This window comes from Bufo gargarizans, chromosome 2 (genome assembly GCF_014858855.1).
Source record: "Bufo gargarizans isolate SCDJY-AF-19 chromosome 2, ASM1485885v1, whole genome shotgun sequence".
NCBI lineage: Eukaryota > Metazoa > Chordata > Amphibia > Anura > Bufonidae > Bufo > Bufo gargarizans.
In genome coordinates this window covers 629,122,763-629,149,794 of record NC_058081.1, presented here as the reverse complement: position 1 = coordinate 629,149,794, position 27,032 = coordinate 629,122,763, and the positions used below count along the sequence as shown (strand labels likewise).

At 41.2% G+C, this 27,032-nt stretch overlaps 1 protein-coding gene across 1 annotated transcript in view; it reads left to right on the top strand.

The window, feature by feature from the left end:
* The window catches only part of ESPN (espin), a 250,967-nt gene extending 224,207 nt beyond the window's left edge, over positions 1-26,760 (top strand). The window contains 3 exon segments of the mRNA XM_044278364.1: positions 24,041-24,120; positions 24,233-24,244; positions 25,661-26,760. Coding sequence (XP_044134299.1) covers positions 24,041-24,120; positions 24,233-24,244; positions 25,661-25,808 — 240 coding nt within the window. The 3' untranslated portion in view covers positions 25,809-26,760.
* Positions 26,761-27,032: the final 272 nt, after the last annotated feature.

Here is a 27,032-nt window from a genome sequence, read left to right as displayed (position 1 = left end):
GCGGAAATACCTAATATTTTTTTTTTATTGATTTCACTTTAACACAATAATAGCATTTTTGAAACCAAAAAAATGATGTTTTAGTGTCTCTATGTTCTAAGAGCTATAGTTATTTTATAAAAAAAATTCAATTTTTAACATTTTTTTTATTCCTTACTTGGGGATTTTTTTATTTTTAATGTGAAACCTTTTTTTTTTAACACTTTATTTTTATTTTTTTATTTTACACTTTTCGTCCCCCGTAAGGTCATACAAGACTTCTAGGGGACATTTACTTCACTTTTTCTTCTTTTTTTTCACTGTTGATTTCTCCTGTAACTGGGGCTGAAATAGTAGCCCCAGTTACAGGAAAAATACACCCCCCAGAGAGGCTGTACAGCGCAATACAGCACTGTACAGCCTCAGTGCAGGGCTGATTGAGGTCTCTGAAAGACCTCACACAGCTCCTGCACTCTCCGGTCCCGGCGGTCACATGACCGCCGGGGCGGAACAGGAAGCGCATAGCGCTTCCTGCTCTGCATACACAGCGCTCAGTGAGCGCTGTGTATGCAGCGATCCAGAAGGCAGGGACACCTGGGCACTGTCCCTGCCTTCTCTCTGGGTTGCCCTGCTGTCACTGACAGCGGGCAACCTGATCAGCAGCTGCACGATTAGCGTGCAGCTGCAGTTTCTGAACAGACATTCTGGAACGTCCATTCAGAAATAGAGAACCAGCTCCCGGATGTTTATAGTCAACATGCGGACGGGAGGTGGTTAAATAAAATAAATGTCCTACCATTTATATTGATGACCTATTGTCAGGAAAGGTCATCAATATCTGATCGGAGGGGTCCGACACCCGGCACCCCCACCGATCAGTTGTTTGAAGAGGAGGCCGCTCTCCATGTGAGCAATGCCTCCTGTTCATTACACTGCCCATCGTCTCGAACGTTACAGCGGTGTAGTGTTATGACAAGTATTCGCTTCGTTCACTTGAATGGAGGGAGTACTTGTAATTAAAGGGGTTGTCCAAGTCATTTTTATTGATGACCTATCCTCAGGAGATTTATAAAACTGGCCTAAAGGAAAACTGGCTTAGTTGCCCATAGCAACCAACCAGATTCCACCTTTCATATTTCAGAGCTCCTTTGGAAAATGAAATGTGGAAGCTGATTGGTTTCTATGAGCAACCAGGCCAGTTTTCCTTTACACCAATTTTGATAAATCTCCCCCATTGTACTTCATGTTAGTGGTAAATCTGGGTAGATATTTCTTACTTTTTTTGTCACACCAAAAAATTAACAGAAAATTTGGAAAAATTCACAATTTTCTAAATTTGAATTTCTCTCCTTTTAAGACATAGTGATACCTCACAAAATAGTTATAAATTAACATTTACCTAAGGGTGGGTTCATATCTACGTTCTGGATTCCGTTATGGCTTTCCGTGATAACATGGTTATAACATAAAATAACGGAATCCATAAGACGAAAGGACGGATCCGTTCTTCTACCCGTAGACTTGTATTATGATGGAATGCAAAACTGAAGCTTTTAAAAGGCATTCTGTCTTAATAGAAGTCTATGGGAATCCTAACAGATCCGTCCCGTTTCCGTTATGCAGAACGGAGATAAAAGACCTGTCAACAGGACTTTGTTTTCCGTCTTGCATAACGGGAACCAGACAGATCCGTTATGATTCCCATAGACTTTTATGAAGACGGATCAAAACAGAATGCCTCTTAAAGGCTTCCGTTTTGACTTCAATCTGATGGATTCTGTTATCTTCCATTATAACCATGTTATAACGGAAAGCCATAACGGAATCCAGAACACAGATGTGAACCCACCCTAATTTCTACTTTTTGTTGGCATCAGTTTGCATATGTCATGTTATTTTTTAGGACATTTTGTTAGAATTCAATTATATGTAGTTTTAGCCTCAAGGTTTCATTTTCACAAGTGGCAATAGGAAAAAAAGGCACCAAAAATTTTGATTTACATAGTAACATAGTTTATAAGGGTGAAAAAAGACATCTGTCCATCCAGTTCAGCCTGTTATCCTGTAAGTTGATCCAGAGAAAGGCAAAAAGAAAAAAAAAATGTGAGGTAGAAGCCAATTTTCCCCACTTTAGGGGAATTTTTTTTTCGTACTTTTGTCTCGAGTACGACAATATCTCCTATGTGGTTGTAAACTGCTGTTTGGGCACACTGCAGGGTTCAGAAGAGAAGAGCACCATGTGCATTTGCGGCCTAGTTTGGTGATTTATACAGCACTGGCCAACAATAACAGAGGCTCTGAGGTGAAATAAAAAAAGAAAACCCAAAGTAGTTATCCAATTTTGGAAACCACATCCATCACAGAATTTACCAAGGGGTGTTGTCAGCATTGTGGCTCCCTGGGTGTTTTTCAAGAATTAATGCACAGCAGATGGTGCAAATTGAAAATTGCTATTTTTCCACAGATATGGTATTTCAGTGCCCAATATGTTGTGCCCAGCTTGTGCCTGAGACACACCACTCACCTTAATGAGTCACTGTACCTTCACGCAATTTAATTTAATAGAGAATGGTGTAAATAGAAAACTTCGAAATCACTTCATTTGAAAAATTTGCCCGCATTCACCTGAAAAAAAGTTGTAAAGTCATGGCCTAGGGGTCTCACTTCCACCTAATTTGCAGTTCACTACCTGTTGTCAGGCAAGATCCGTCCCATGTAACAGAGGTTCAGAAGACGGCAGAGAGAAAGTTGGGGCATGTCAGAGCATGCTGAGATCCTAACCCTGATAAAAGAACTGGTTCCACACAGCTTCTGAATTCACAGGAGCCTCCTACCATTCTCTAGGTGTGATTGCCCCCTCCTTATCTGCTCTGTGAGCTCAGGAGCTGAAAACAAACATAGTGGGAAGTAAGGGAAATTAAGTCACAGCAGTACAGTGCTGGCAGATTCCACAGAAGTTCGACGCGTTTCGGGGAACCAGTATTTTCCCCTTTCTCAGGAGTATATACAGTCGTGGCCAAAAGTTTTGAGAATTACATAAATATTGGAAATTTTAAAAGTTGCTGCTTAAGTTTTTATAATAGCAATTTGCATATACTTCAGAATGTTATGAAGAGTGATCAGATGAATTGCATAGTCCTTCTTTGTCATGAAGATTAACTTAATCCCAAAAAAACCTTTCCACTGCACTTCATTGCTGTCATTAAAGGACCTGCTGAGATCATTTCAGTAATCGTCTTGTTAACTCAGGTGAGAATGTTGACGAGCACAAGGCTGGAGATCATTATGTCAGGCTGATTGGGTTAAAATGGCAGACTTGACCTGTTAAAAGGAGGGTGATGCTTGAAATCATTGTTCTTCCATTGTTAACCATGGTGACCTGCAAAGAAATGCGTGCAGCCATCATTGCGTTGCAAAAAAATGGCTTCACAGGCAAGGATATTGTGGCTACTAGGATTGCACCTCAATCAACAATTTATAGGATCATCAAGAACTTCAAGGAAAGAGGTTCAATTCTCGTTAAGAAGGCTTCAGGGCGTCCAAGAAAGTCCAGCAAGCGCCAGGATCGTCTCCTAAAGAGGATTCAGCTGTGGGATCGTAGTGCCACCAGTGCAGAGCTTGCTCAGGAATGGCAGCAGGCAGGTGTGAGCACATCTGCACGCACAGTGAGGCGAAGACTTTTGGAAGATGGCCTGGTGTCAAGAAGGGCAGCAAAGAAGCCACTTCTCTCAAAAAAAACCATCAGGGACAGATTGATCTTCTGCAGAAAATATGGTGAATGGACTGCTGAGGACTGGGGCAAAGTCATATTCTCCGATGAAGCCTCTTTCCGATTGTTTGGGGCATCAGGAAAAAGGCTTGTCCGGAGAAGAAAAGGTGAGCGCTACCATCAGTCCTGTGTCATGCCAACAGTAAAGCATCCTGAGACCATTCATGTGTGGGGTTGCTTCTCATCCAAGGGAGTGGGCTCACTCACAATTTTGCCCAAAAACACAGCCATGAATAAAGAATGGTACCAAAACACCCTCCAACAGCAACTTCTTCCAACAATCCAACAACAGTTTGGTGAAGAACAATGCATTTTCCAGCACGATGGAGCACCGTGCCATAAGGCAAAAGTGATAACTAAGTGGCTCGGGGACCAAAACATTGACATTTTGGGTCCATGGCCTGGAAACTCCCCAGATCTTAATCCCATTGAGAACTTGTGGTCAATCCTCAAGAGGCGGGTGGACAAACAAAAACCCACTAATTCTGACAAACTCCAAGAAGTGAGTATGAAAGAATGGGTTGCTATCAGTCAGGAATTGGCCAAGAAGTTGATTGAGAGCATGCCCAGTCGAATTGCAGAGGTCCTGAAAAAGAAGGGCCAACACTGCAAATACTGACTTATGCATAAATGTCATGTGATTGTCGATAAAAGCCTTTGAAGCGTATGAAGTGCGTGTAATTATATTTCACTACATCACAGAAACAACTGAAACAAAGATCTAAAAGCAGTTTAGCAGCAAACTTTGTGAAAACTAATATTTGTGTCATTCTCAAAACCTTTGGCCACGACTGTACAATGGATTGTATATGCTCCTGAGGAAGGGGAAGATACTGGTTCCCCGAAAAGCATCGAACTTCTTCAAAATACAGCACCTTTAATACTGACGTCCGATGGTTCATCCTGTATTCGGACGTGGTGTGTACAAAGGATAGTTGACCTCGGTGAGGAAGGTTAGGGTGGCAAGTGTCATAAAGGGGTATTCCCATCACATACAATGGGGGCATACAATGAGAACGGAGCGGGGAGAGCTATGGCTGGAGGACCCCGGGTTTCCTGGGGTCTGTTCACCACCAAGCGCTGCTCCCAGCTACTCCCATACAAGTGAATGGGAGCGCATCACGCACGCGCGGCCCATGCTCCCATTCATTTCTATGGGGCAGACGGAAATCGCAGAGCCAGCGCTTACTTCACCCACCTCCCTGGTGAAGTAAGTAATTCTTCCCATATTGGCCTTTCTTTATGTCCATATTTTACAACAATAACTTGGCAATATTTGATCCATTTTTATTTACGGATCTGTACTGATTTTATTATTTACTATATTCTCACTTTTTTTGGATCTGACTTCCTTACGGTTCATATGGCTTCTAGCCCCCTCTAGACATGATAGGTGGCGCCTCACACAATTTCTAATGTAAAGTTTTGCTATTTTTACACAATTCAATTTTATTTATTTTTTTATCAGGTTTTTGTGTTGCCCTTTTGTTTTTCTGGCAATGGTCTTGTGTGAGGCCTCTTTTTTGTGGGTTGACTTGACATTTTCATTGGTATAATTTTGGGGTTCATAAGATTTTTTTATCACTTGATATTATGTTTTTTGCAAGGCATTGTTTTTATTATTTTTTTACGGAGTTCCCTTTCCGAGCATGACTTCGTTGAATAACTTCGCTAGTTGATTTTTAAAGTAGAAAACAACTTTAAAACTTGAAGCCGAACTCTGCTTCGGTTCAGAGGTATTAGTCTGAACCGAAGCCGAGTTCGGTTTCAAGTTTGAAAGTGGTTTTCCACTTTAAAAATCAACTACCGAAGTTATTCAACGAAGTCACGCTCGACTTCGGGAAGAAGTTACTTAGGCTCATCAGAGCCCATACATTCTAATACTGTATGGAGATGGATCGCCATACAGTATTTTTCTGAAGTTTTGAACGAAGCGACTTCAGATAAAGCATCCGAAGCTCGCTTCGCTCAACACTAAACTCAAGTACTCAGGGGCCCTCCTCCTCCCACTGAGAAGGGCAGCATAACATAATGGTGTTCCTATTTCAGGTCTTGGATTACAAACATAACATCACAAATAACATTAACAATAGACATTACCCAGTAAGTGGCAAATTAACAATTTGCAGTAACCCTCTGGGGCACTGTGAAGGGGAGCTGGCTTAGCTATTCAAATAATATTCAAAGTAGAAGTGTTGGGACCTCGGACTGTGCTGATGCCTCAATATCAGGACACCTTTCTTAAAGGGGTTGTCGCACAAAAAATAGTCTATGTTTTCAAACCCATCACCTGGATCTGAATACTTTTGTAAAAGTTTAGTATAGCCATTGAGTTTTTCACTGAAATCTATCTGTATATCATAAGCTGTTGTTTGCCCTTTTTCTAAATTCTCTGTCCAGCTCAATGAGATTGACATACAGTATATGCTCAGCTCAATCCTTCAGCTGCAGCAGACAGGACACAACCCCTGAGAGAGTGCACACCCCCTTGGCCGCCAGCCTGAAATAAATCCAGCAGAGCAATTGCAGTAGTGAATGGGCAGATCCTTGGATCCATGTGAAGTTAAGGGCTGGTTCGAAGTTAAAAGGACACTTTCATGTATCACATGATATCTGATTTTCATTTTGTACATCACTCATGGGGGAACCCCTTTAATAATAGTCCATTAGTAAGTTGCATCCATTAATATCTAATATAATGTTCTACCTAGTTCCAATACCGAAAAAGTGTAACGCAAGCGGAAAGTACCCTTACAAGAACTGGAGATAGTTGAGATAAGAATCGTCTGGATAAAGTCTTTCTCAGAAGTTTTGCTGATATATTCATATTCATGCTTGCAGGTTTTTCTTTGGAAGACCTAGAGCTGAAGTACTGATTATAAATAATTTTAGATAGTAAAATATACTGTATATACTGCAGTTCTGCAATGTAGTTCCTGCATACTTACTGTACCCCATATGTCCTACATATGACTCTGCTCACAGAAGTGGCCAACATTTAGTGTCCCTTGTCATACAGGAGAGAAGATTAAGGAGGGGGATTGCTCCCTGTAAGTTGATGTTTCTATGGAACTGGCTCTGTAAAAGTTTGGGACAAGACCCTCTAATTTACCTCCTGATATAATGGGGTCTCCATGTTTAATACAGCCTCACGGTGTGCTGTCCGCATCTTTTGCTGCCCCATTGAAATGAATGGATCCGCATATGATCTGCATAAAATGCAAATTGGATGTGGACCGAAAATGTCGTGTCAATGGACCCTTAGAAAAAGTGAAACCACAGTTTTAGCATAGAGGTTTCCTGATACGGTTGATAAAAGGGTATGAGGGATAAATAGAGTTTAATAAACAGACGTGCCATGCTGTGGTTAACCTCTTGCACAGAGGCCGTTGTGTGCTCGTGGCCATATTGCGGCCCGCATACAGCTGGTCTGCAATACACGGGCGCCGGCCCGTGTGCACTTCGCATCTCGGATGCAGACCCAATCACTTGAATGGTTCCGCAATCACGGAGATGCGGAACTGAAGCACAGATCGGAACCCCATGGAACCACTACTGGTGCTTCCTGTGGTGTTTCTGTCCGTGCCTCCGCAGCACAAAAAAATACAACTTGAATGGGTCTCGATCCGTTCCGGCAGCCACACGGACGTTGCAAATTGCAACACGCTGCATGCAAATTGCGGACCCCAATGCACAGAACGGACCCTCAACGGCCGTGTGCAAGATGCCTTAGGTCCCTTTCACACGAGCGAGTTTTCCGCGCGGGTGCAATGCGTGACGTGAACACATAGCACCCGCACTGAATCCTGACCCATTCATTTCAATGGGTCTGTGCACATGAGCCTTGTTTTTCACGCATCAGTTCTGCGTTGCGTGAAAATCGCAGCATGTTCTATATTCTGCGTTTTTCACGCAGCCCTGGCCCCATAGAAGTGAATGGGGCTGCGTGAAAAACGCATTGCATCCGCAAGCAAGTGCGGGTGCGATGCGTTTTTCACTGATGGTTGCTAAGACAAAACTGACTGAACTTGCTTGCAAAATAGTGCGAGTTTCACTGAACGCACTCTGAACGCATCCGGCCCAAATCCGCAACGCCCGTGTGAAACCAGCCTTAGGCTTGTTTTACATTAGTGTTTGCCGATCCGGCAGGCTGTTCCAGCAGCCTGCCGGATCCAGCATTGCCAGACGCAACCAGAATGCCATCTGGTAAATATGCAGAGAATCGGCCGGACTGCTAATACTGCTGCACCAGCGGTTTTTGTCCAGCCGATTTCCAGCATTCTAGTGACTTATGTTTTTTCATTATCACATTCTAAGAGCTGTAACGTTTTTATTTTTCCATCGATGTAGCTGTATACAGGTTTGAAGTACATTTTGAAGTACACACAACTTACTGAGCCTTTTAGACCGCCCAGATCAGGTTATAGACTCCTGTGCCCTCATTACAATGGTGCCTTTATTTGTGCTGTCCCTCGCCGAGATCTTCCAAAAAAGACTTTTAAAACGTATGCTAATGAGGTTCGGCAAGTGCCCAGGGGCGGCGTTACTGCAGTAAGTGCCCAGGCCCCTCGGCAATGTGCCCAGAAAACCACACCTATTTCACCCCTCTGGCCCGCCCTCCTTTCCTATTGTTACCTCCTCCTCTCCCACACAAATCTCGCGCCTGCTAGAGGAAAGACGCTGTTGCGCCGACCCGCCCCTTCTTTGGGCTTAACTGCAGTCCTCTGCAGTGGCTGGTTACTTCCGCCCGCTGGATTTCGAGCTACGGACCGGCGCATGCGCAGTCCAACTCCCTGTTCCTCTGCCCATAATGGGCGCAGCAGTGCGCAGGTGCAGGACAAGTGTGGAGCGGCACAGGAGCGAGATTTGTGAGGGAGAGAAGGAGGTATTAATAGGAAAGGAGGGCGGGCCAGAGGGGTGAAATAGGTGTGGTTTTCTGGGCACATTGCCGAGGGGCCTGGACACTTGCTGCAGTAACGCCGCCCCTGGGCACTTGCCGAACCTCATTAGCATAAGTTTTACAAGTCTTTTTTGGACAATTTCGGCGAGGGACAGCACAAATAAAGGCACCATTGTAATGAGGGCAAAGGAGTCTATAACCTGATCTGAGCGGTCTAAAAGGCTCAGATTAGGTAACAGATTCCCTTTAACCTTTATTAACATTTATTTTGGGGGATGGAAAAAAACATCAATACTGGCAGTTAATATTTTATGTCATAAATTGAGCAGCATACATTTTTGGGCATAAATAACATTATAACTGTATTCTCTGGATCAGCATGATTACAGCGATACCAAATATGTTTTACTACTTTTGCACAATAAAAGCCCTTTTTATTATAATAATTATAATACATTTTTTTTTTGCTTCGCTGCAAGACGCATGACTTTTTTGATTTTTCGTTCTATAGAGCTGTGTGAGGGCTTGATTTGTGCGTGGCGACTTGTAGTTTTTATTGTTATTATTTTGGGTTGCACATTTTTGATTGCTTTTTATTCTTTTTTTTTGTTGACAAATATGCATAAAACATGATGGCATTCACCATATGGATAACTTACATGATAATTTTTTAGTGTGGAAGGTTGCAGATTCGGCGATACCAAATATGTGAAGGGGATTTTATTTTTGCTATTTTTTTCCATTGAAAAGCAGTTTTTCAATGAAAAAGTTATTTTTTTTTCTTGGAAATTTGTTAACAAAACGTTATTTCGCACTTTTTTTTAACCATTTACTAGTCCCACTTTAACATGCTATCTTCTCATTGCTTGTATAATACACTGTAAGGCCTCATGCACACGACCATATGAATTTTGCAGTCTGCAATAAATACGGATGACATCCGCGTGCATTCCGTATTTTTGCGGAACGGAACAGCTGGCCCCTAATAGAACAGTACTATCCTTGTCCATAATGCGAACAAAAATAGGACATGTTCTATTTTTTTGCGGATCGGAAATATGGACATACAGAAACGGAATCCATACAGAGTACCTTCCATTTTTTTTGCGGACCCATTGAAATGAATGGTTCCATATACGGTGGCAAACAAAACGGAACGGACACGGAATGAAAATACGTTTGTGTGCATGAGGCCTTATGCTTATATGGGCGGTTAAAGCAGTTACCTGGCTCTCACGTGAAAGCCAAGCCCTGCTTCCCGCTGCACAGGGAGATCCATGCATCTCTTAAACTAGGCTAACATAGCCATTAGGCGTATTGGTGTTCACTAACAGGTTGAAGGGGCATTCCCACAGTATACAGTATACCATAACCGCAAAAAAAATTAAAAATGATACCATGCGGTATACATTTTTTTTTAACATTGAAAGCTATGGATGATGTATGCCACTTTATGTCATTCATGGTATATAAAGCAATTATGGTGTAATCCTGTGGATAAAATTTGGAAAACCCCTTTAAAAGGGTTCTATGTAGCATCTCATTCATTAACACGTAATTTATTTTTTATGTATCTTGCAGATTACAAATAACATGACCAGGATATACATAGTGACAAAAGGCTTCTGCAGTTCCCCCAAACTGCGTGGGATGCCTATTACGTACAGGGCTTACATAAGGCCCCATCCATTTTCTTCATGGGACAACCTGAATATGCAGGGTCTGTGTCTGAAAATTAGGCACAGTTCCTGCAAATTCAGGACTGTTGACAACTGATAATAGATACGGTTCTCTGATCTATAGGGAAGAACTGCATTCCTAATCCTGTTTCTGTCTCCCCACATCACTGGTTGTGAAGCTGTAGAAGTGCACATTCTCCATGTTTATCCAGGAAGGGCAGGGGTGCAGTTATTGGGGATGCAGGTGTAGCAATTAGCAAGAGGCCCATACAAAGCCCCCATGCTATAATACATGGTCTATGGCAGGTTATGAACCTGTTATAGATTTTGCACTGGGACCCAGGAGCCTCTGTGGCATATTCTATAACGTTAGTGAGGTGGCAGGAAGATAGACCACTGGGGTATCCTTAAGAAGAATTCCTCCTAAGTAATGATAATAGAGGACTGATCTCTCATCTATGAGAATAACTTTGCATGGTGTTGGTGTGAAGTTTGTTTGGCTCTTCTTGTGATACATTTAAACTGCAGTATCTGGTATAGAGAAATATAAGTTCTATCCTTAAAGGGAATGTGTCATCAGAAAATGACCTATTGTTTAAATAAAGTTTTTTTTTATGTTAAATGTATTTTTACTGATGTTTTAAAGGGATTGTGTCACTTGAGCAAATAGAATTTATTATGTAGAGAAAGAAAGGCACTTCCTAATGTATTGTGATTGTCCATATTGCTTTCTTGCCTGTCTGGATTCATTTTTCCATCACATTATACACTGCTTGTTTCCATGGTTATGACCACCCTGCAATCCAGTAAAAAGCATCAGTCTATGTGCGCTCCCATGGTCCTGGCCACCAGAGAGACCAGCACTTTTTCCTATAGCGTGCAAGCACGGCCACCGCTGCTGGATTATAGGGTGGTCATAATCATGGAAACGAGCAGTGTATAATTGGATGGAAAAATAATCAAGCCAGCAAAGGAGGCAATATGGATAATAGCAATACATTAGTAAGTGCCTTGTATTAACTTTCTCTATATAGTTATTTATTTATTTTAAAATAAATAAAAACTTTTATATATATATATATATATAAAAACTTTCTCTATATAATAAACGCAACTTGCTGAAGTGACACAATTCCTTTAAGTTTCCATTTCACTATACATCTATATTTTAAAAAAGGCGAAAATCTTGCGGTTTTCTCTCTGGCACTATAAGTCTAATAATAAGTCAAGACTTCCTATACTGGAAAGATCTCTTTCCAACTGTGATCTCATTATCACCACAGGCAGGATTACAATGAGACAACACACATGTTTAGATAACAGAGGATTCACCATTGATGGTCACAGTACGCCTCCTCCCTGCACAATGAAGTGTGCACAGGTCACAAAGCATGTGTAGAAAACTCCCCCATAGAAATCAATGAACAGTTCCTGTCAATTGTGGACTATGGTCTATGCTGCTGCGGTTAAGCATATCTCTAAATGCTGTTGACTGCAGATCAGGCGAGAGGGCTGCCCCTTAAAGGGTTTCTGTCACTAGAATTTTCACTATTAAACTGGCTGACATTAGCGATGTGCTAATGTCGGCTGCACGTAACTATGCTATTCTTGTGATTATGCATGCCCCGTTACTGCAGAATTCTTACTTTTATAATATGCAAATTAGCCTCTAGGAGCAGGTATTGATTCACAGGGCCAGTGAAAATTCTAGTGACAGAAACCCTTTAATTACAGGAAATAAAATGAAAAATTTACAATAACAAATTATTAAAAAGGAACATGTTTCACTATCTGGTTTTAATTAGTAAATAAAAAAATATTGGTGACACATTCCCTTTAATTAACACAGCACTTTACTTGGAAAGAGCTCCTGACCCAAAGGTATATATGTAGACATTGAGAGACAATATATATGTATACTGTATACTGCACGTTTAAATGTTTTACATGGACATTTAGTGGTGTAATGAGTGCTCTGTCCTGTGCCATCTTCATGGCTAGCCATCTTTCCAGTGATGAATATCATGTTATTGATTATGAAAATACTTAAGAGCATGCTTGAATAATGGGATTGCCACCTGTATGTTCCATCAATGATGTTATGTTATTTGCTCCTATTTGCTTGGAGTTTTAGTCAGTCCTTAATTGGGAACCCCATGTTTAGCGATATCCTGGTATACCATTACACCACTAAAACATGTAGTTTTTAAAAGAGTGCAACGAACAGACTATTTGGCTTTGTATCCTGAGGGACACGTTCCCTCCATTTCTATTATTTATTTATTTTTGCACTAGTGTGAGGCCGGTAGTTTCTACCACCCAGAAGGATGGAGATATTCTCATACACATAATGCAATTTTGGGACCATTTGGGGAACTCATGACGGAAGATGATATCAATCGTATTGAGAAGCAGATTGAGAATCTTCAAGTGATGCATAAAGTCCAGAAAGTGGAAACTGAACTGGAGCAGCTAGAACATGAACTACAGCAACTCCTACCAGTATCTGCAGCATTATCACAAGAGCACTTCACTGTTAATCCAAAACAAATGCAAGGCAGAGCAGATGACCTTCCAGCTTGGTGTTCCAAAATTTCAACTCTTTTAAAAAGTATGGCAATCCTCTTGGCAACTCTTGGAGGTAAAGAAGTTGATCTTGAAGACCTAGTGTCCAGGGACACCACTGAACTGCCTCAAAATACACCAAAAGATAGTGGTGCTAATATTGGTAGATCTCAGTCCTTCAGTTCCACCAGAGAAGAAGTTGAGAAAGAAATCAAGCAGTTTGGTGTGTCTGTCAAAAACTTAAAAGCTAATTATGAATTGTACACACGACCACAAAGTGATTATGATGCTTCCAACAGGATCTATAAAAGGAAGCGATCTTTACCAGTAGGAACGGCTGCTAATGGTTATGGAAGGGAACCCATCTTGGAAGAAGACTACATAACAAGCAATGAGCAATTCAGCATCTTGAATGATGGAATGTCAAGACCACATGATGAACCACCCATCATGCTGTCCCATGCTCAGTTACATTTCATGATGAAGATGTTTTCCCAAGACATATAGACTGTAGTAACCAAAGCCACATGATGGATGCATTAGGAGAGACATTGTTTAGTGCAGACCACATGACCAGAAGTCTACCTGTACAAACAGAACTTAGCTGTGTACAAGACTACATAGACATGAGAAAGGAAAGGATTGTGTATCTTTTCCTTGAACACTGGAAGAAATGGACATTTACAGATTCTGTTAAAAATAGCAATCCAAAAATGAAGTCAACCAGTAGTTCCACTAGTAGCGAGGTAGAGATTGAGATTGAGAAGAGGAAGACAGAAAATGATGAGAATGGCAAAATGGCCAAAGGACAAAGTGATGATGACCGCCTTTTATATTTTATGAAGCAGAGACAGGTTGTTGGAAAGTTGATCAGTCATTGGAGAAGTATCATTTGTCAGGTTCCCACAAGGCAAATTCGGCGTCTGAGTAGAGCAAACATGCTTTATTGGCCAGAACACTTTTTACCACATGTAAATGGGTCACCAGTTGAATACTCAAGCCTAACCTTGGACCTCTTCATGTTGGGTTACTTCCAGTTATTAGAAATGACTATGTCACGAGAAGAGAGAAAGTTCCGTCACCTTCTATGCTATGAAATGTTTGACTGTCTAGGTAGTCATAGCTGGGAACTCATTCGGAAATTTCATAAGGTTGTCATAGAAGAGATTGAATCTGGGAAGAGGGATTGGATTGATGGATTTGAGGATCTCAAGCAGAAATTCTTTGGGGACAGTATCGTGGGAGATGTAGATGATGTAAAAGTAACTGAGCAGCTAGAAGAGACTGTAATTCAAAATACATCAGATGATGAACCCAGGATTACAATGGACCTCAAACCCAAGCAGAATGTAGTGGCCTCTGATGAACTGACTCCACTCCCCAAATGTAGAAAAGACTCTATTCAGCTGGTATCGGAACTGGGGGAATTTACCAATGATGACATTTGTCGTTATATCGATCGTAGTTTTTCATTTTGGAAAGAAAAAGAAGCAGAGATGTTTGATATATGAGGGCAATTCTATGTGTCCCAGTACGTAACAGGCTGATGGTAAACCTTACCAAGATAAACATGGCAACAAAAGGGTGCCTCCTTTAATGGATGAGTAAATCCATTTGGAACAACTGACTTGACATAAGCAGCAGGTGCACATTTGTTTGTTGGGGAAATGAGGGATCAGCAGAGCTATTTCTTGAGCATAAGGCATAAAAATGTTTCATGAGGGTAAAGAGGGTAATAAAATAAAGAAACATATATATAGGTATTTAGGTATATATAGGTAGTATGCACTGTATGTCTTCAATCAGTAGTGGTGGCCATTCTAAAAAAGATTCAACCAGCCATAGTCTAAGCATACATTTCACCTATTACGGCTGCTACAGGAGAAATGTAGCATTAGATGATGATGATTACCTATGTAATGCATGGATGTAATGGATCCATTATAGTAGGAGCCGCTCTATGAGGTCTATAGGTATAGGCATGTCATGAGACAACCTTTTAAAATATAGTGTATACACTATGTAAAGTCTAAAGTATGGTAGGCTATCCCAATGGGATTACCCAGTACAGAATTGTGTATGAATAAAGTCCTGGCTGTGTGATGTTCTTAATAACCATTCTCTATTTGTTTGACTGTATAATTACTTTAATATTTAGTCCTCTAGAAGGCTACTTGTATGTAGTTCTATTCAAATGTTTTGGACATACCTCTACATTCCATGTGTTTTTTTTTTTTTCTGTATTGTAGATTGATATTGAAGACATGAAAATGATTAGGGAACTAAGGGAATTAAGTAGTAAACAAAAAATGTCAAACAAATCCGACTATGTTTTATAGTTTAGATTCTTCGAGGTAGCCCCCTTTTGCCTTGATAACAGCTTTGCACACTTGTGGCATTCTCTCAGTCAGCTTTATGTGGTAATTGCCTGGAACTGTTTTCCAAGAGTCCTGAAGGAGTTCCAGAGGTGCTTTTTTGTCGCTATGCAGTCCAACTCATCCCAGCCCATCTCAGTTGGGTTAAAGTCAGGTGATTATGGAGGCCATGTCATCTGATGTAGCACTCTATCACTGTACATCTTGGTCAAATAGCACTTACATAGCCTGGAGGTGTGTTTGGGGTCATTGTCCTGTTGAAAATGATGACGATGGCATGTTACTGCAGAATGCTGTAATAGCCATGTTAGTTAAGTGTGCGTTGAATTGTGAATAATCACCAACAGTATCACCTGCAAAGAACCCTACACAATTACTACTCCTCCACAAGTAGAAACCATTAGCTCAACTTTTCTGCGTCTCACAAAGTCTTGGTGGTTGGAACCCAAAATCTAACATTTTCACTCATGAAACAAGGTACAGATTTCCACTCATATGATGTCCATTCCTTATGTTTCTTGGCCCAAGCAATTCTCTTTTTCTTTTTGTTCCTTAGTAGTGGCTTCTTTGCAGCAATTCAACCATAAATGCCTGATTCCCACAGTCTCCTCTAAACAGTTGATATTGAGATGTGTCTGGTACTTGATCTCTGTACAGCATTTTGAGGCTGATAACTCCAATGAACTTATGCTCTGAGACAAATGTAACACCTGATCTTCCTTTCTTGGGGCAATCTGCATGAGAGACAGTTTTCATCTGTCACGTTCCGGAGGACAGTCAGACCTCCGAAACGTCTCGAAAACAGGACAAGACCAGTAACCAACAGAATACTTCATTACACATGTAATCAAGGAACATGACAGTAATGCAGGACAAAGTAGGTTAGGCAATAGTGGTAGCACTACCACTGAACCAAGTGCACTGGCAAAGTCAGGAGGCCAAACCCAGAGGGCGTAGAGCCAGCAAGCCCCGTTCTTCACAGAACCCCTGGTGGTGGGGATGAACTTGGCTGAGGGCTCACTGGTCGCAGCTCCAGGATGGTCCCGGTACACTTGGCCGCTCCCTGCAAAGAACCACGCTGGTACAAGCACCAGCGGACAGATGACAACAGAAGGACTAAAAGCCAGACAAACTCAGGACATGGATCAAACAAGACAAACAGAAACCAGCACACAAGTAGATTCCTGGACCCCATGCGGAACGGAAGCAGGGTGGTCACAGGCAGAGCTGCACTAGATGTCCTCCCTCTGGAGAACCCTGGAGCCCTCACACGAAGGCAGGACATACACAGGACAGGAACAGAAGCAGTAAGGCACTGCCAGGCAAGATATGGAACAGACTGGATCAGAAGCAGTTGAGTACTGCCAGGCTAAACATAGAACAGATAGGATCAAGACACCAAACAGATAGGATCAAGACACCAAACAGGTACAGAAGACCAGGCAAGAAAGAAAAAGGATACAACAACACTTTATCAGGTGACACCACACAGAAGGGCAGATGGCAAAACCCCCTGGGCTACACCTAGCAAGGAACAAGACAAAACTGACCCCAAGCCCCACAGATCACAGAAAGAAAGAGCTGCAATAAGGAGGGCATCTGATAAGTCACACCCGACACCAACATGTAAAAGAGCATCCACCTACTCAGGCACCGTTTACACAATAAAGGCTGCAGCCAGCACGCATTCCCAAGCAACCAGCATACACAGGAGAAAGCCTGCAGCCAGTACGCAAGAGAACCTGCAGCCAGCCTGCACGGCACCAGTGACAAGACCTGCACTGATATACAGATACGGGAAGTACACACATTCACAATCATAGTTCACACACTACACTGCAGCCAGCATGCAGCCCCAAGCCTGCACTGGGGAAAAGCCTGCAGCCAGTATGGAGAGAGCATGCAGTCAGCCTACACAGCCACAACTGTCACAGTGAACCGCACAGGGACATCATTATAGCATTTGATGGTTTTCATGACTGTTCTTGCAGATACCTTTAAAAGTTCTCGGAAATCTTCTGGGCTGACTGACCTTCATGTCTTAAAGTAATGATGGACTAGTGTTTCTCTTTATTTATTTCAGTGGTTCTTAGCCACAACGTGTTAGAACAGTATTAGAATAGGGCTAAACATGGAACTAGTACCACTTCTACCTCTGCACAACACAGTTGATGGTCTTGCACACATTATGAAGGCAAGAAATTCCACAAATTAAAGTGTAACTATCATTTCAGTTTATTTTTAATATAGTGTAGGGGAGAGTCTGTCATCAGTCTTCAGTGCTACTGAGCACTGAAGATGCCTATGTGTAACATATAGAGGCTTTTAGCCTATATGTGCCCGAACTAGCACTGCTCATCTGACTTGTTACAGACAGACATCTTCAGCATTCAGTAGACCTGAAGACTGAAGATAGACTCTCCCCTTCACTATATTAAAAATAAACTGAAAATAAAATTAAAGTGGTCACATTTTAAAGGGGTTATCCCATGACTAATGTAAAAGATGAAAATCAGACATCATAAAGTATATGACAATCTCTTTCTAACAAAGCTAGAACCAGCCCTGTACCTCACATGGATCCAGAGATCTCCCCATTCACTGCTCTGCTAGATTTATATCAAGCTGATAGCTCAAGGGGAGTGTCTTTTCTGCTGCAGCTAAGGGGGTGTGTCTGAGCTCTCCCTATCGCAGCTCAGGAGGAAGTTGTATGATGAAACTGAGCATGTGCGGCCATCTCAGTGAGCAGGTCAAAGAAATAAGAAAAAAACAAACAGCATGTGGTTCTTTAGAGATACATTTTATTGAATAACTCAGTAGCTAGGCTAAACATTTTTATTACATGTAATTACAAAAGTATTCAGCAGAATATTTTTAATGATACAACCCCTTTAATTTGTGGAATTTCTTGCCTTCATAATGTGTGTGAGATCATCAGTTGTGTTGTGCAGAGGTAGAAGTGGTACTCAATTCCATGTTTACACTATATTAAAAATAAACTGAAATGACTTCCCTCCTGACAATTGCTAGCAGCATCGGGGTGTCTAATAAACCTTTAAAGGGTTTATCCAATAACATAAACTGCCTTCCCATGTTCCCAGCACCTTACCTCGCTCCCTGCACCGCTCCTGGTCCCCGTACTGCTGCTGAAAACATCCGGTGTTGGGGAAGCAGCCAATGGCAAGTATATTCCCTTTGAGGGGCTCGGCACATGGGGAGGCAGTTTATGGTAATCAATAACCCCTTTAAAGGTTTATTAGACACCCCGATGCTGCTTGCGATTGTCAGGAGGGAAGCGTTGCCCTGCAATCGGCAGATAGCTAGCAGAGGACACCGCTGCTATTACATGAAGCTATGTCCTCCGCAATATGGGGAGGAGTGATCGCTATGTCATCGCTCATACCCATGCAGGACAGCGGTGTGCCGGCGGCAGATCGCTATTAGGCAGAGCGATCTGCCACCGGAAAATCCAGATCTTTTTCAGCTTGCTTAAAGATCTGGACTGCCCAATAAATGAGAGTTTACTCGTTCATTGGGCATTTAGAGATGGTATTAGACTGCCATATGATCGCTAACGATCATTCATAGGAACGCTCATTAGCAATTATCAGGCACAAAATCTGGCAGGTCTAATATACCCTTAACAATCTTGACAAGTTATAACTGCTAATTAAAAACCATTGCAGGCGATTACATCATGAAGCTGATTGAGAGAATACAAAGAGCTCAATACAAAGCTGATATCAAAACAAAAGAGGTGCTACTTTCAAGAATCTAAAATATGAAATATATTCTGATTACTCCTTAATTCCATATGTATTCCTTCATCGTTTTTATGTTTTTAATACGAATCTACAATGTAGGGAAAAGAAAAACCATGGAATGAAAAGGTGTGTCCAAACTTATGACTGGTACTGTGCATGGTAAACAAAAGTAATTAATTAGATATAATTATATCAGTCTCAAATCTGTCATGGTACAACCCATGCTTAAAGGGGTTCTGCAGTTTTTTTAAACTGATGATCTATCCTCTGGATAGATCATCAGCATCTGATCTGCGGGGTTCCGACACTCGGGACCCCTGCCGATCAGCTGTTTGAGAAGGCAGCGGCGCTGGCAGTAGTGGCGCGGCCTTCTCGCTGTTTACGGCAGGCCCAGTGACATCATGACTAGTGTCACTAGTCTGGGCGGGGCTAAGCTCCGTTCAAGTGAACAGAACTAAGCCTCGCCCAAGCCATTGATACTAGTCGTGACGTCACTGGGCCTGCGGTAAAAAGCGAGAAGGCCGCGGCGCTACTGCCAGCGCCGCTGCCTTCTCACAAAGAGCTGATCGGCAGGGGTCCCGGGTGTCGTACCCCCGCCGATCAGATGCTGAGGATCTAACCAAAAGGATAGATCATCAGTTTTAAAAAAACTGCAGAACCCCTTTAAGCATGGGTTGTACAATGACAGATTTGAGACTGATATAATTATATATAATGAATTACTTTTGTTTACCATGCACAGTACCAGTCTATCCAGAGGATAGATCATCAGTTTAGAAAAACTGCAGAACCCCTTTAACTCACAAACAGCTGTATTTTTATGACCATAATACTTGTTTTTAGTGCAATAAATGCTGTCAGCAGTTATGACCATGCAAAACTGCTGACAGTGCTAGGTAGGGGTTGTGGAGAGTAGGGCAAACTGACCTACTTTTTATTATAAGCAGCAGGGCAAATAGGAACTTTTAATCCAGGGGGGAGCAGCTCCCGCGAGTGCCCTAAAGTCTGATCTGCTTCACAGCACCCCCCGTTTCCTCTGAGAGATGATTGTAGCTGTCTCCTGGTTGGACATTTCAGTTATCATTCGGAGCAGAGGGAAAGGTTGGTGGAGTAATTCACTGCAGAGGGCATGTGGGACCTCCTTTAGGGCACTCGCAGAAGCGGCGCCTCGCGGAATAAAAGTTCCTATTCACACTAATGCTGATGATAAAAGGATCATGTACAGGTATGTTTGCGCTGCTCTACAGCCCCTACACACACCATTCTGATAATGCCTGGGTGCCCATCGCTTACTCAAGATGCAGGAAATGCCTTGCAGACAATCAGTGGTTGAGGAAGGTCACCGCTATGGCTAGTGATCTAATGATTGTCTGAGCGGGAATTGCAAGGCATTTCTTGCATGCCGACAGGGGACCTAAAGTAGAGGGCAGCATCCAAGAGGGGGATCAGTTGAGGTATTGGCTTTTTTAAGATTTTATTACTAATAACGTTTGGCTTGACTAAAACAGTAGTGGATGATGTGGTGGCAATGAGATTTAATTTACTCTCTGCAGTGAACAACCAGAACTTTTTCCACAGTTAATAGGGTTCACATATTTTCTAGCACCAGTAACTGTATAGATAGATTTTGCATGTGTTTTATTATTAGATGTTTTTTTTACACATATAGTGGACCTCATTTTTTAAAACTGGAGGGGGCCTAGTTGCCCGTAATGACCACAGTCTATCCACCATGAGTTCTGATATGCATACAGAATGACCGTTCTGAGACATGAGGCTCATTATATTTAAGGCAATCTTTTTTCCAGTTGAGAGCCGACAGGTTTTAGACATATCCTTGTGTGTTTTTGGCCTTCAGTTTCTGTTTTATTCTGTGTAGGTAAAATATATTTGTGTGTAGTAGCATTTTATTCAGAACTTAATAAAGTTTCCAAAGAATGGTATTAGTTTGATCATTTCCTATTTTTATTATGAAATATTGTCATTTTGCAGTATTATCACATTAATTTTTACAAAATAATGGAGGAAAGTCAGAATATGTCCACATATGTCAGGATGATACAATGGGCCTCACTTTCAGGGAAAAAGGGATCGAAATGCCTGTTGCAACCAAAAAGATCACTTCTTTCAGAATGAAAAGATGGAAGCTGCAATCTGATTGGTCACTATTGGCGATTTCTTCACTTTTTGTCTACACTGGTTTGCCCAGAGCATATACTTGGTCACACATGCCTGTTGCTGATATAAGCGGTTGAATGAGACATGTAAATTGTTGCATGTACAGTATGTCATATTATTAGTGGGTAGATATTTTCTACACACTACCCCAGGTAACATGTTAATCACTGAGTATAATTGATGTCGGGCTGGTCGGATGTGAGTGTGTAACCATAGGGGATGTTAGCTTCAATCAGGTATTCTTATTGCTTTTTAATGTGTATACAGCTCCTGTGAGGACCTATGTATTTCCATGGTTACATATTACAAATAAACCCAGTGTGAATCTGATCTTGCATTTATGAGTAAGACTACTTTCACAACGGTGGTACTACAATCCGGCTGACAATGCTGGGAATCGGCCGGACACAAACCGCAGCATGCAGCATTTTTGCTGGAATGCAGCCGAATTTCCCCGGACCCCATTATACTCAATGGGGCCAGCAGGTATTCCGTTTGCATCCAGCAGTGCCGGATCCGGAGAATTCTGTCAGGCTGTTCTCTGCCGAAACAGCCTGCCGGATTTAACGCCGCAGGTGTGAAAGTAGCCTAACTCTTTGCAGTGATATGAGGAGCAGAGGAAATAGTGTAGCGCTTGACTGCAGGATCAGACTACACAGGGTTTGTAGTCTGTAACCATGGAAACACAGGTTTTCACCGGAGCTGTATGCCCAAAATGGTAGGCTATTGTTGCATATTTTTTATTAGAAATGCTCTGGAGTATTACAACTTGGCTGCTAAACAATACATACCCTTTAACAAAAGTTAAAAACTGCAGGTATAAGTCACATATTATTGTATTTACACCAAAATGACCAAATATAAACTAATTAGGATGGTCTTTGTATCTCTATATACCCTGTGCATTTCCCGACATGCCAGTATAGGATGTAGACACTGGATGATCAGTAGATTTGCCTTAGTAAGCGAGTGTAAGATATGATGTAATTGAAGATAAGTTCATGGCAATTACATCAGATTGTACATTACTCTACATCATATGCTTTAAAATAATGATATTAAGACATAAACATTGAAAAAAAAACACACTGATCTGAAACACTAAAGTGATGTCAGGTGGTGCCGATGGTCAAAATAATTCTTATTGCCATTCTTTATAACTTCAGTTCCACGCCCCTCTGTTCACGGACTAATGGACCTGATGACTGCACATTATACATAATCTGTATATGGTTTTATATGTAATGTGTCAACATGATAAGCATGCTACTATTGTCACTCCAGAGAGACATATAAATAGATGAAAGTAATGCAAATAGATCTGGTTATTAATGTATTAGTCATCATGGTTTACACGTTGTGCTGAAAGTATGAATTGGTTTCAAAATTGTGCTATTTTTATAACCATGTTGATAAAATATTTGGTTTGCACTAGAATAAGTTAAAAGTTTCACTTCCATTCTTATCCCCCTTCTTTCTTTTTAGTCATCCTCCTCCTCTCCTCTCTCATTTCTGATATTTCCATTTCTCTCTCCACCTATCATTTCATGTAGGTAATCTCTTCTCTCTCGCTGTTTTCTTCTCTTCTACCCTTTTCTCTTATCTGTTTTCTTCACTCCTCTCTCAACCTTTGTTTTCCTTTCTCATCTTCTCATTTACTGTCCTCTCCATCTCTTCTTTCTTCTCCTCTTCTTTCACTTGCTGTTCTCTCTTTGCAGCTCCTCTTTTTTCTTCTCCTTTCCTATCCTCTTTTCTTATCTCCTCATTTCTTGTATTTGCTATCCTGCTTTCCTCTGTTCTCCTCTCATCTTTTCTCCTTTGTTCTCATCTACTCTATTCTTATTTTCATCTTCTCCTCTCTCTCTTCTCCACTGTTCTCCTCTGTTCTTCTCCTCTCTTCTATCCTACATTCCATGGTTCTCTCTTCTCATGTGTTCTCCTCTGCCCTTCTCTCCACTTCTCATCTCTTTTTTCCTCCTTTCTTCTGTTTTGTTCTGTTATCTTCTCCTCTCTTCTTTTTTCTCCTCCACCCTTTCCCCTCCATTTGCTCTCATCTTGCCTTTCCTGTCCTGATCTCAGCTTCTATTCTTTCCTCTTTTCTTCTTTTTCTGATTCACATTTCCTTTCATTCTTTACCCCTTCCTTTTCCTCCTTCCTTTCTTCTGTCTCTTTACATGGCATCATAGATGACTTTTTGGATAAAACAGTGGACTGAGTTGTCAAGTCAAGATTGAGCACTGTTTGTGCTACTACATCCGACTGCTTTAATGTCCTCACTTAATTCATCAAAAATTCTATACCAGTAGAGTTCCTTATAGCTGACATATTTTAGCCAGATAAGATATGTAATTATAGAAAGTGTAGAAAGTGCTGAATATTTGGTCAGCAGCTGGAAATGTCAAACATTTTGGAGGTGTTTTCCTAGAAAGACATCTAGAGACGACCCAAGTAAGTATTTCAGTGACATCAGGCAAATTGAATTCTTCTGAATGCACTAGGGAACGTGCTTGTTTTTAGGCAATGTATACAAAAAATGAATCGAAATAATAATGAACAAATATTGCACCTTAATATTATACAAAAATATGATAAGTGTCACTGCAGAATAACGGTGTGGATCTTCTCAAAGTCTGGTTAAAAAAAGGAAACTGGGTCAGGATACAACCAAAATCAGATGATTATTTATTTTAGGTGACGTTTCCCTTTGAGAACTTCTGTAGGATAATAAGTAAGTTAAACCTACATTGTGTTACAGTATTGTTTTATAAGAGATACCTATAGTCAAGATAGATATGTGTATTAATTCAAGGTTTCTCATTTTTTTCATACAGGAGCTGGAAGAAGCTGCAAGATTATCTAGCATGCCAGCATGGCGGAGGGAGATCCTGAGGAAGAAGATGGAGGAGGAGAAGTATGACTGGGTGTAAACTAAATTGCTGCTCACTGAAAATTTGTTTATTTTTATTTCTCATTAATTAAATATTTTCTTCTTTTATTTTCAATTGCAAATCTTTATGTGACAGAGATCAGAAAAGGTAAGTGTCTTTACTCCACTGAGCATGTGGCTAGTTATACCTTAGTGTCTACATGACACCCCTTTCTATGTATGGTGCCCATAAATTGTACATGATTGTATCTGAACCTGATTTTATAAGATCTAAATCTTCAAGAAATCAGCTTAGGATTCTTTTTCTATCATAAGCCAATCGTGTCTGACTGCTGTCACCTACATAGACATTCTTTGGGTGATCCAAGTATGTGTTTATGGAAGGATCTTTAGGGGGTTGAAATGTCTGACTACCATCTAATGTCTTTGGAGTCTGTGAATCTAAAGCTGGGTAACAACCTCAGTTGGGGCAACAACTTCAGCCATATTGGTTGTAACTCAGATTTAAAAGAAGCAGATGTAACTGTGAAATGGATTTAATAAAGTGTAAATCCATAGAAGATGATGAATTAAAGGGTACCTCCACTGTTTTCATTGACCTTGCTTACTGGAGCAGTACTGCTCAGATGGTGCTATTGTCAAGGCAACACCACAACACTTGGAGACTTTCCTTCAAAGCTTCTATTCAAGAGGAGTTACAGAATTAGGAAAACAATGGCTGCTTTCGTCCAGAAATAGTGCCACATCTGTCCACAGGTGCAGCTAAGCCCTGGAGCCGAGCAACAATACCAGACACAACCTTTGGACAAGTGTGGCACTGTTACTGGAATAAAGCAGCCTGGTTTTTCTCATCCTGTGCAATGCCTTTAAGGTGAAGCTTCTAGAGTGTTACAATGTCCTTGGCCAACATCAGATGTAGGCTGTAGGAGGTACTTTTTACATTTTTAGAGGAAATGTTCTTTACATTATTGGTTCCCAAATGGTAACCTATCATTGTACCATAGATGATGCAGACCACTATACTGTGGTCCCCAGCATGCTAAAGAGCCATCTTGAAGGCTATAAAGGGTTATCTTTGGTTACCCTATCACCTGCTTACTTACTAGTAAACTCAGACATTTCCCTGTTCCCACGTTTCCTCATACATTCTTCTATAAAACGTTAGCTTTGGTCACTCAGTCACCCACCTACAAACAAGTAGGTCCCTGTCCTCTCTTTCTCCTATCCCTCTCCTGTCTGCATGTCCGTCAATCTCTTTTATGTTACTCCCATAGTCAGCCCCTTTGCCTACGTGGACTAGCACACAAGGGAGGAGACATTCCTACATTAAGGTAAGAACGTCCACATGTTGGTCCACAATCTATCTCGAGGCTAACTTCTCCTACTAAGGACTCTTTTCATGAAAATGGAATAAGCAGTCAGGAAGAAAATTGTTATTTTAATTTGGAAAGACCTAAAACTGTCTAAATAATAAATAAAAATCCCCTAAAAATTGTGAACAAAAATTGGGAGACATTATGATTTTAGGTTTGTAACCATGGTCGCTTTCCTTCTTGTTTTCCAGAAAAGAGAAAGAGAAACTAAAGAAAGAAGAGGAAGAGCGAGAAAGAGAGCAGTCTGAAAAGCTAAGAACACTGGGTTACGATGAAACCAAGTTAGCCCCCTGGCAAAGGCAAATTATTCTAAAGAAAGGGGACATAGCAAAACATTAGATGTAACAAATTTTCTGTCCTTCATCTTTCAATGTCACGTCAGAGTTCATATTGTCCACCATTTGGCTTATCAATAAAACGACGGTGATGTCACAGCCCATCGGGGGAGGGGAAATGTATTTCATATGGACTGAATAACACAAAATTTCAGACAGTTTTTTGCTTCTTTTCTCCAACATGAGGCTAATCTAAAATCAAGTAAGACCAGATAAAGCAATACAGTCTTTAAGTTGGCAAGGATTTGTCTCATCTTTTTTTGTAGCATTAAAGGGGTTATCCACAAATCCCTTTTCTTAGAAGGACCCCCTGATGATAAGGTGATCACAAATTGTCCCTTTGCTGGGCTGCGATATGAGTTAGTTAAGCAACAGTGCCACCACAGGGGAAATGAAGTATTACACATTGACCATTAAAATCAATCGTTTGTTCATGTAAAACCCCCTCCCCCCCATAATTACTTTTTGAATGTGGACTTTTTCTATTGGAAACTCATTTAAAAAGAATTGTCTCGTAAAAATAACCCCTGTCTTTATGTCATATTGGAGCATACGGATATCAGAGAGATCCTCCACTTGGGACCACCACCTCCTCTATGAGCTACAGTCACATTATGTGGACACACCATCATTGAAATGGTCACATGTAATGCTGCATTTGGTGGACAAAACTTGCTTACCCCTGTGAAATCAGTTACAGAATCTAAACCTATGTTGATCAGATGATTGCTGGGTGGGCTCTGTTTAGAAAGGTGTTGTCTTCATGAGACAGTTCCTTTAATAGTCACATTCCTTCTACAAATGGCTGCCTCCACTGCTTCTTAGAAATGAATTAATAGGTGAAGCTGACAATATCCTGTTTGAATGTATTACGATAATCCCAAAATTTAGTGTCAATCCTTAAATTGTCCTCTCCTGTCCGGATCCATTACTGAAAAAGTTGAGTGTCAATCAGTATAGCTACCATCCACAAAACACGGACACCGGCAATGTGCGTTCCGCATTTTGCAGACCACCATCGCCGGCACTCTCATAGAAAATGCCTTTTCTTGTCCGCAATTGTTCTATTTTTTGGCGGAACGGAAGTGCGGATCCAGAAGATGCGGACAGCACAAAAGAGCCCACATGCACTTCCTCTATTATTTCCCTTCATCTTAATGGCAGAGCTTGCACTTAAAGGGAACCTGTCATGTGGATATTTGATTATAATCTAACTAATTATATACAA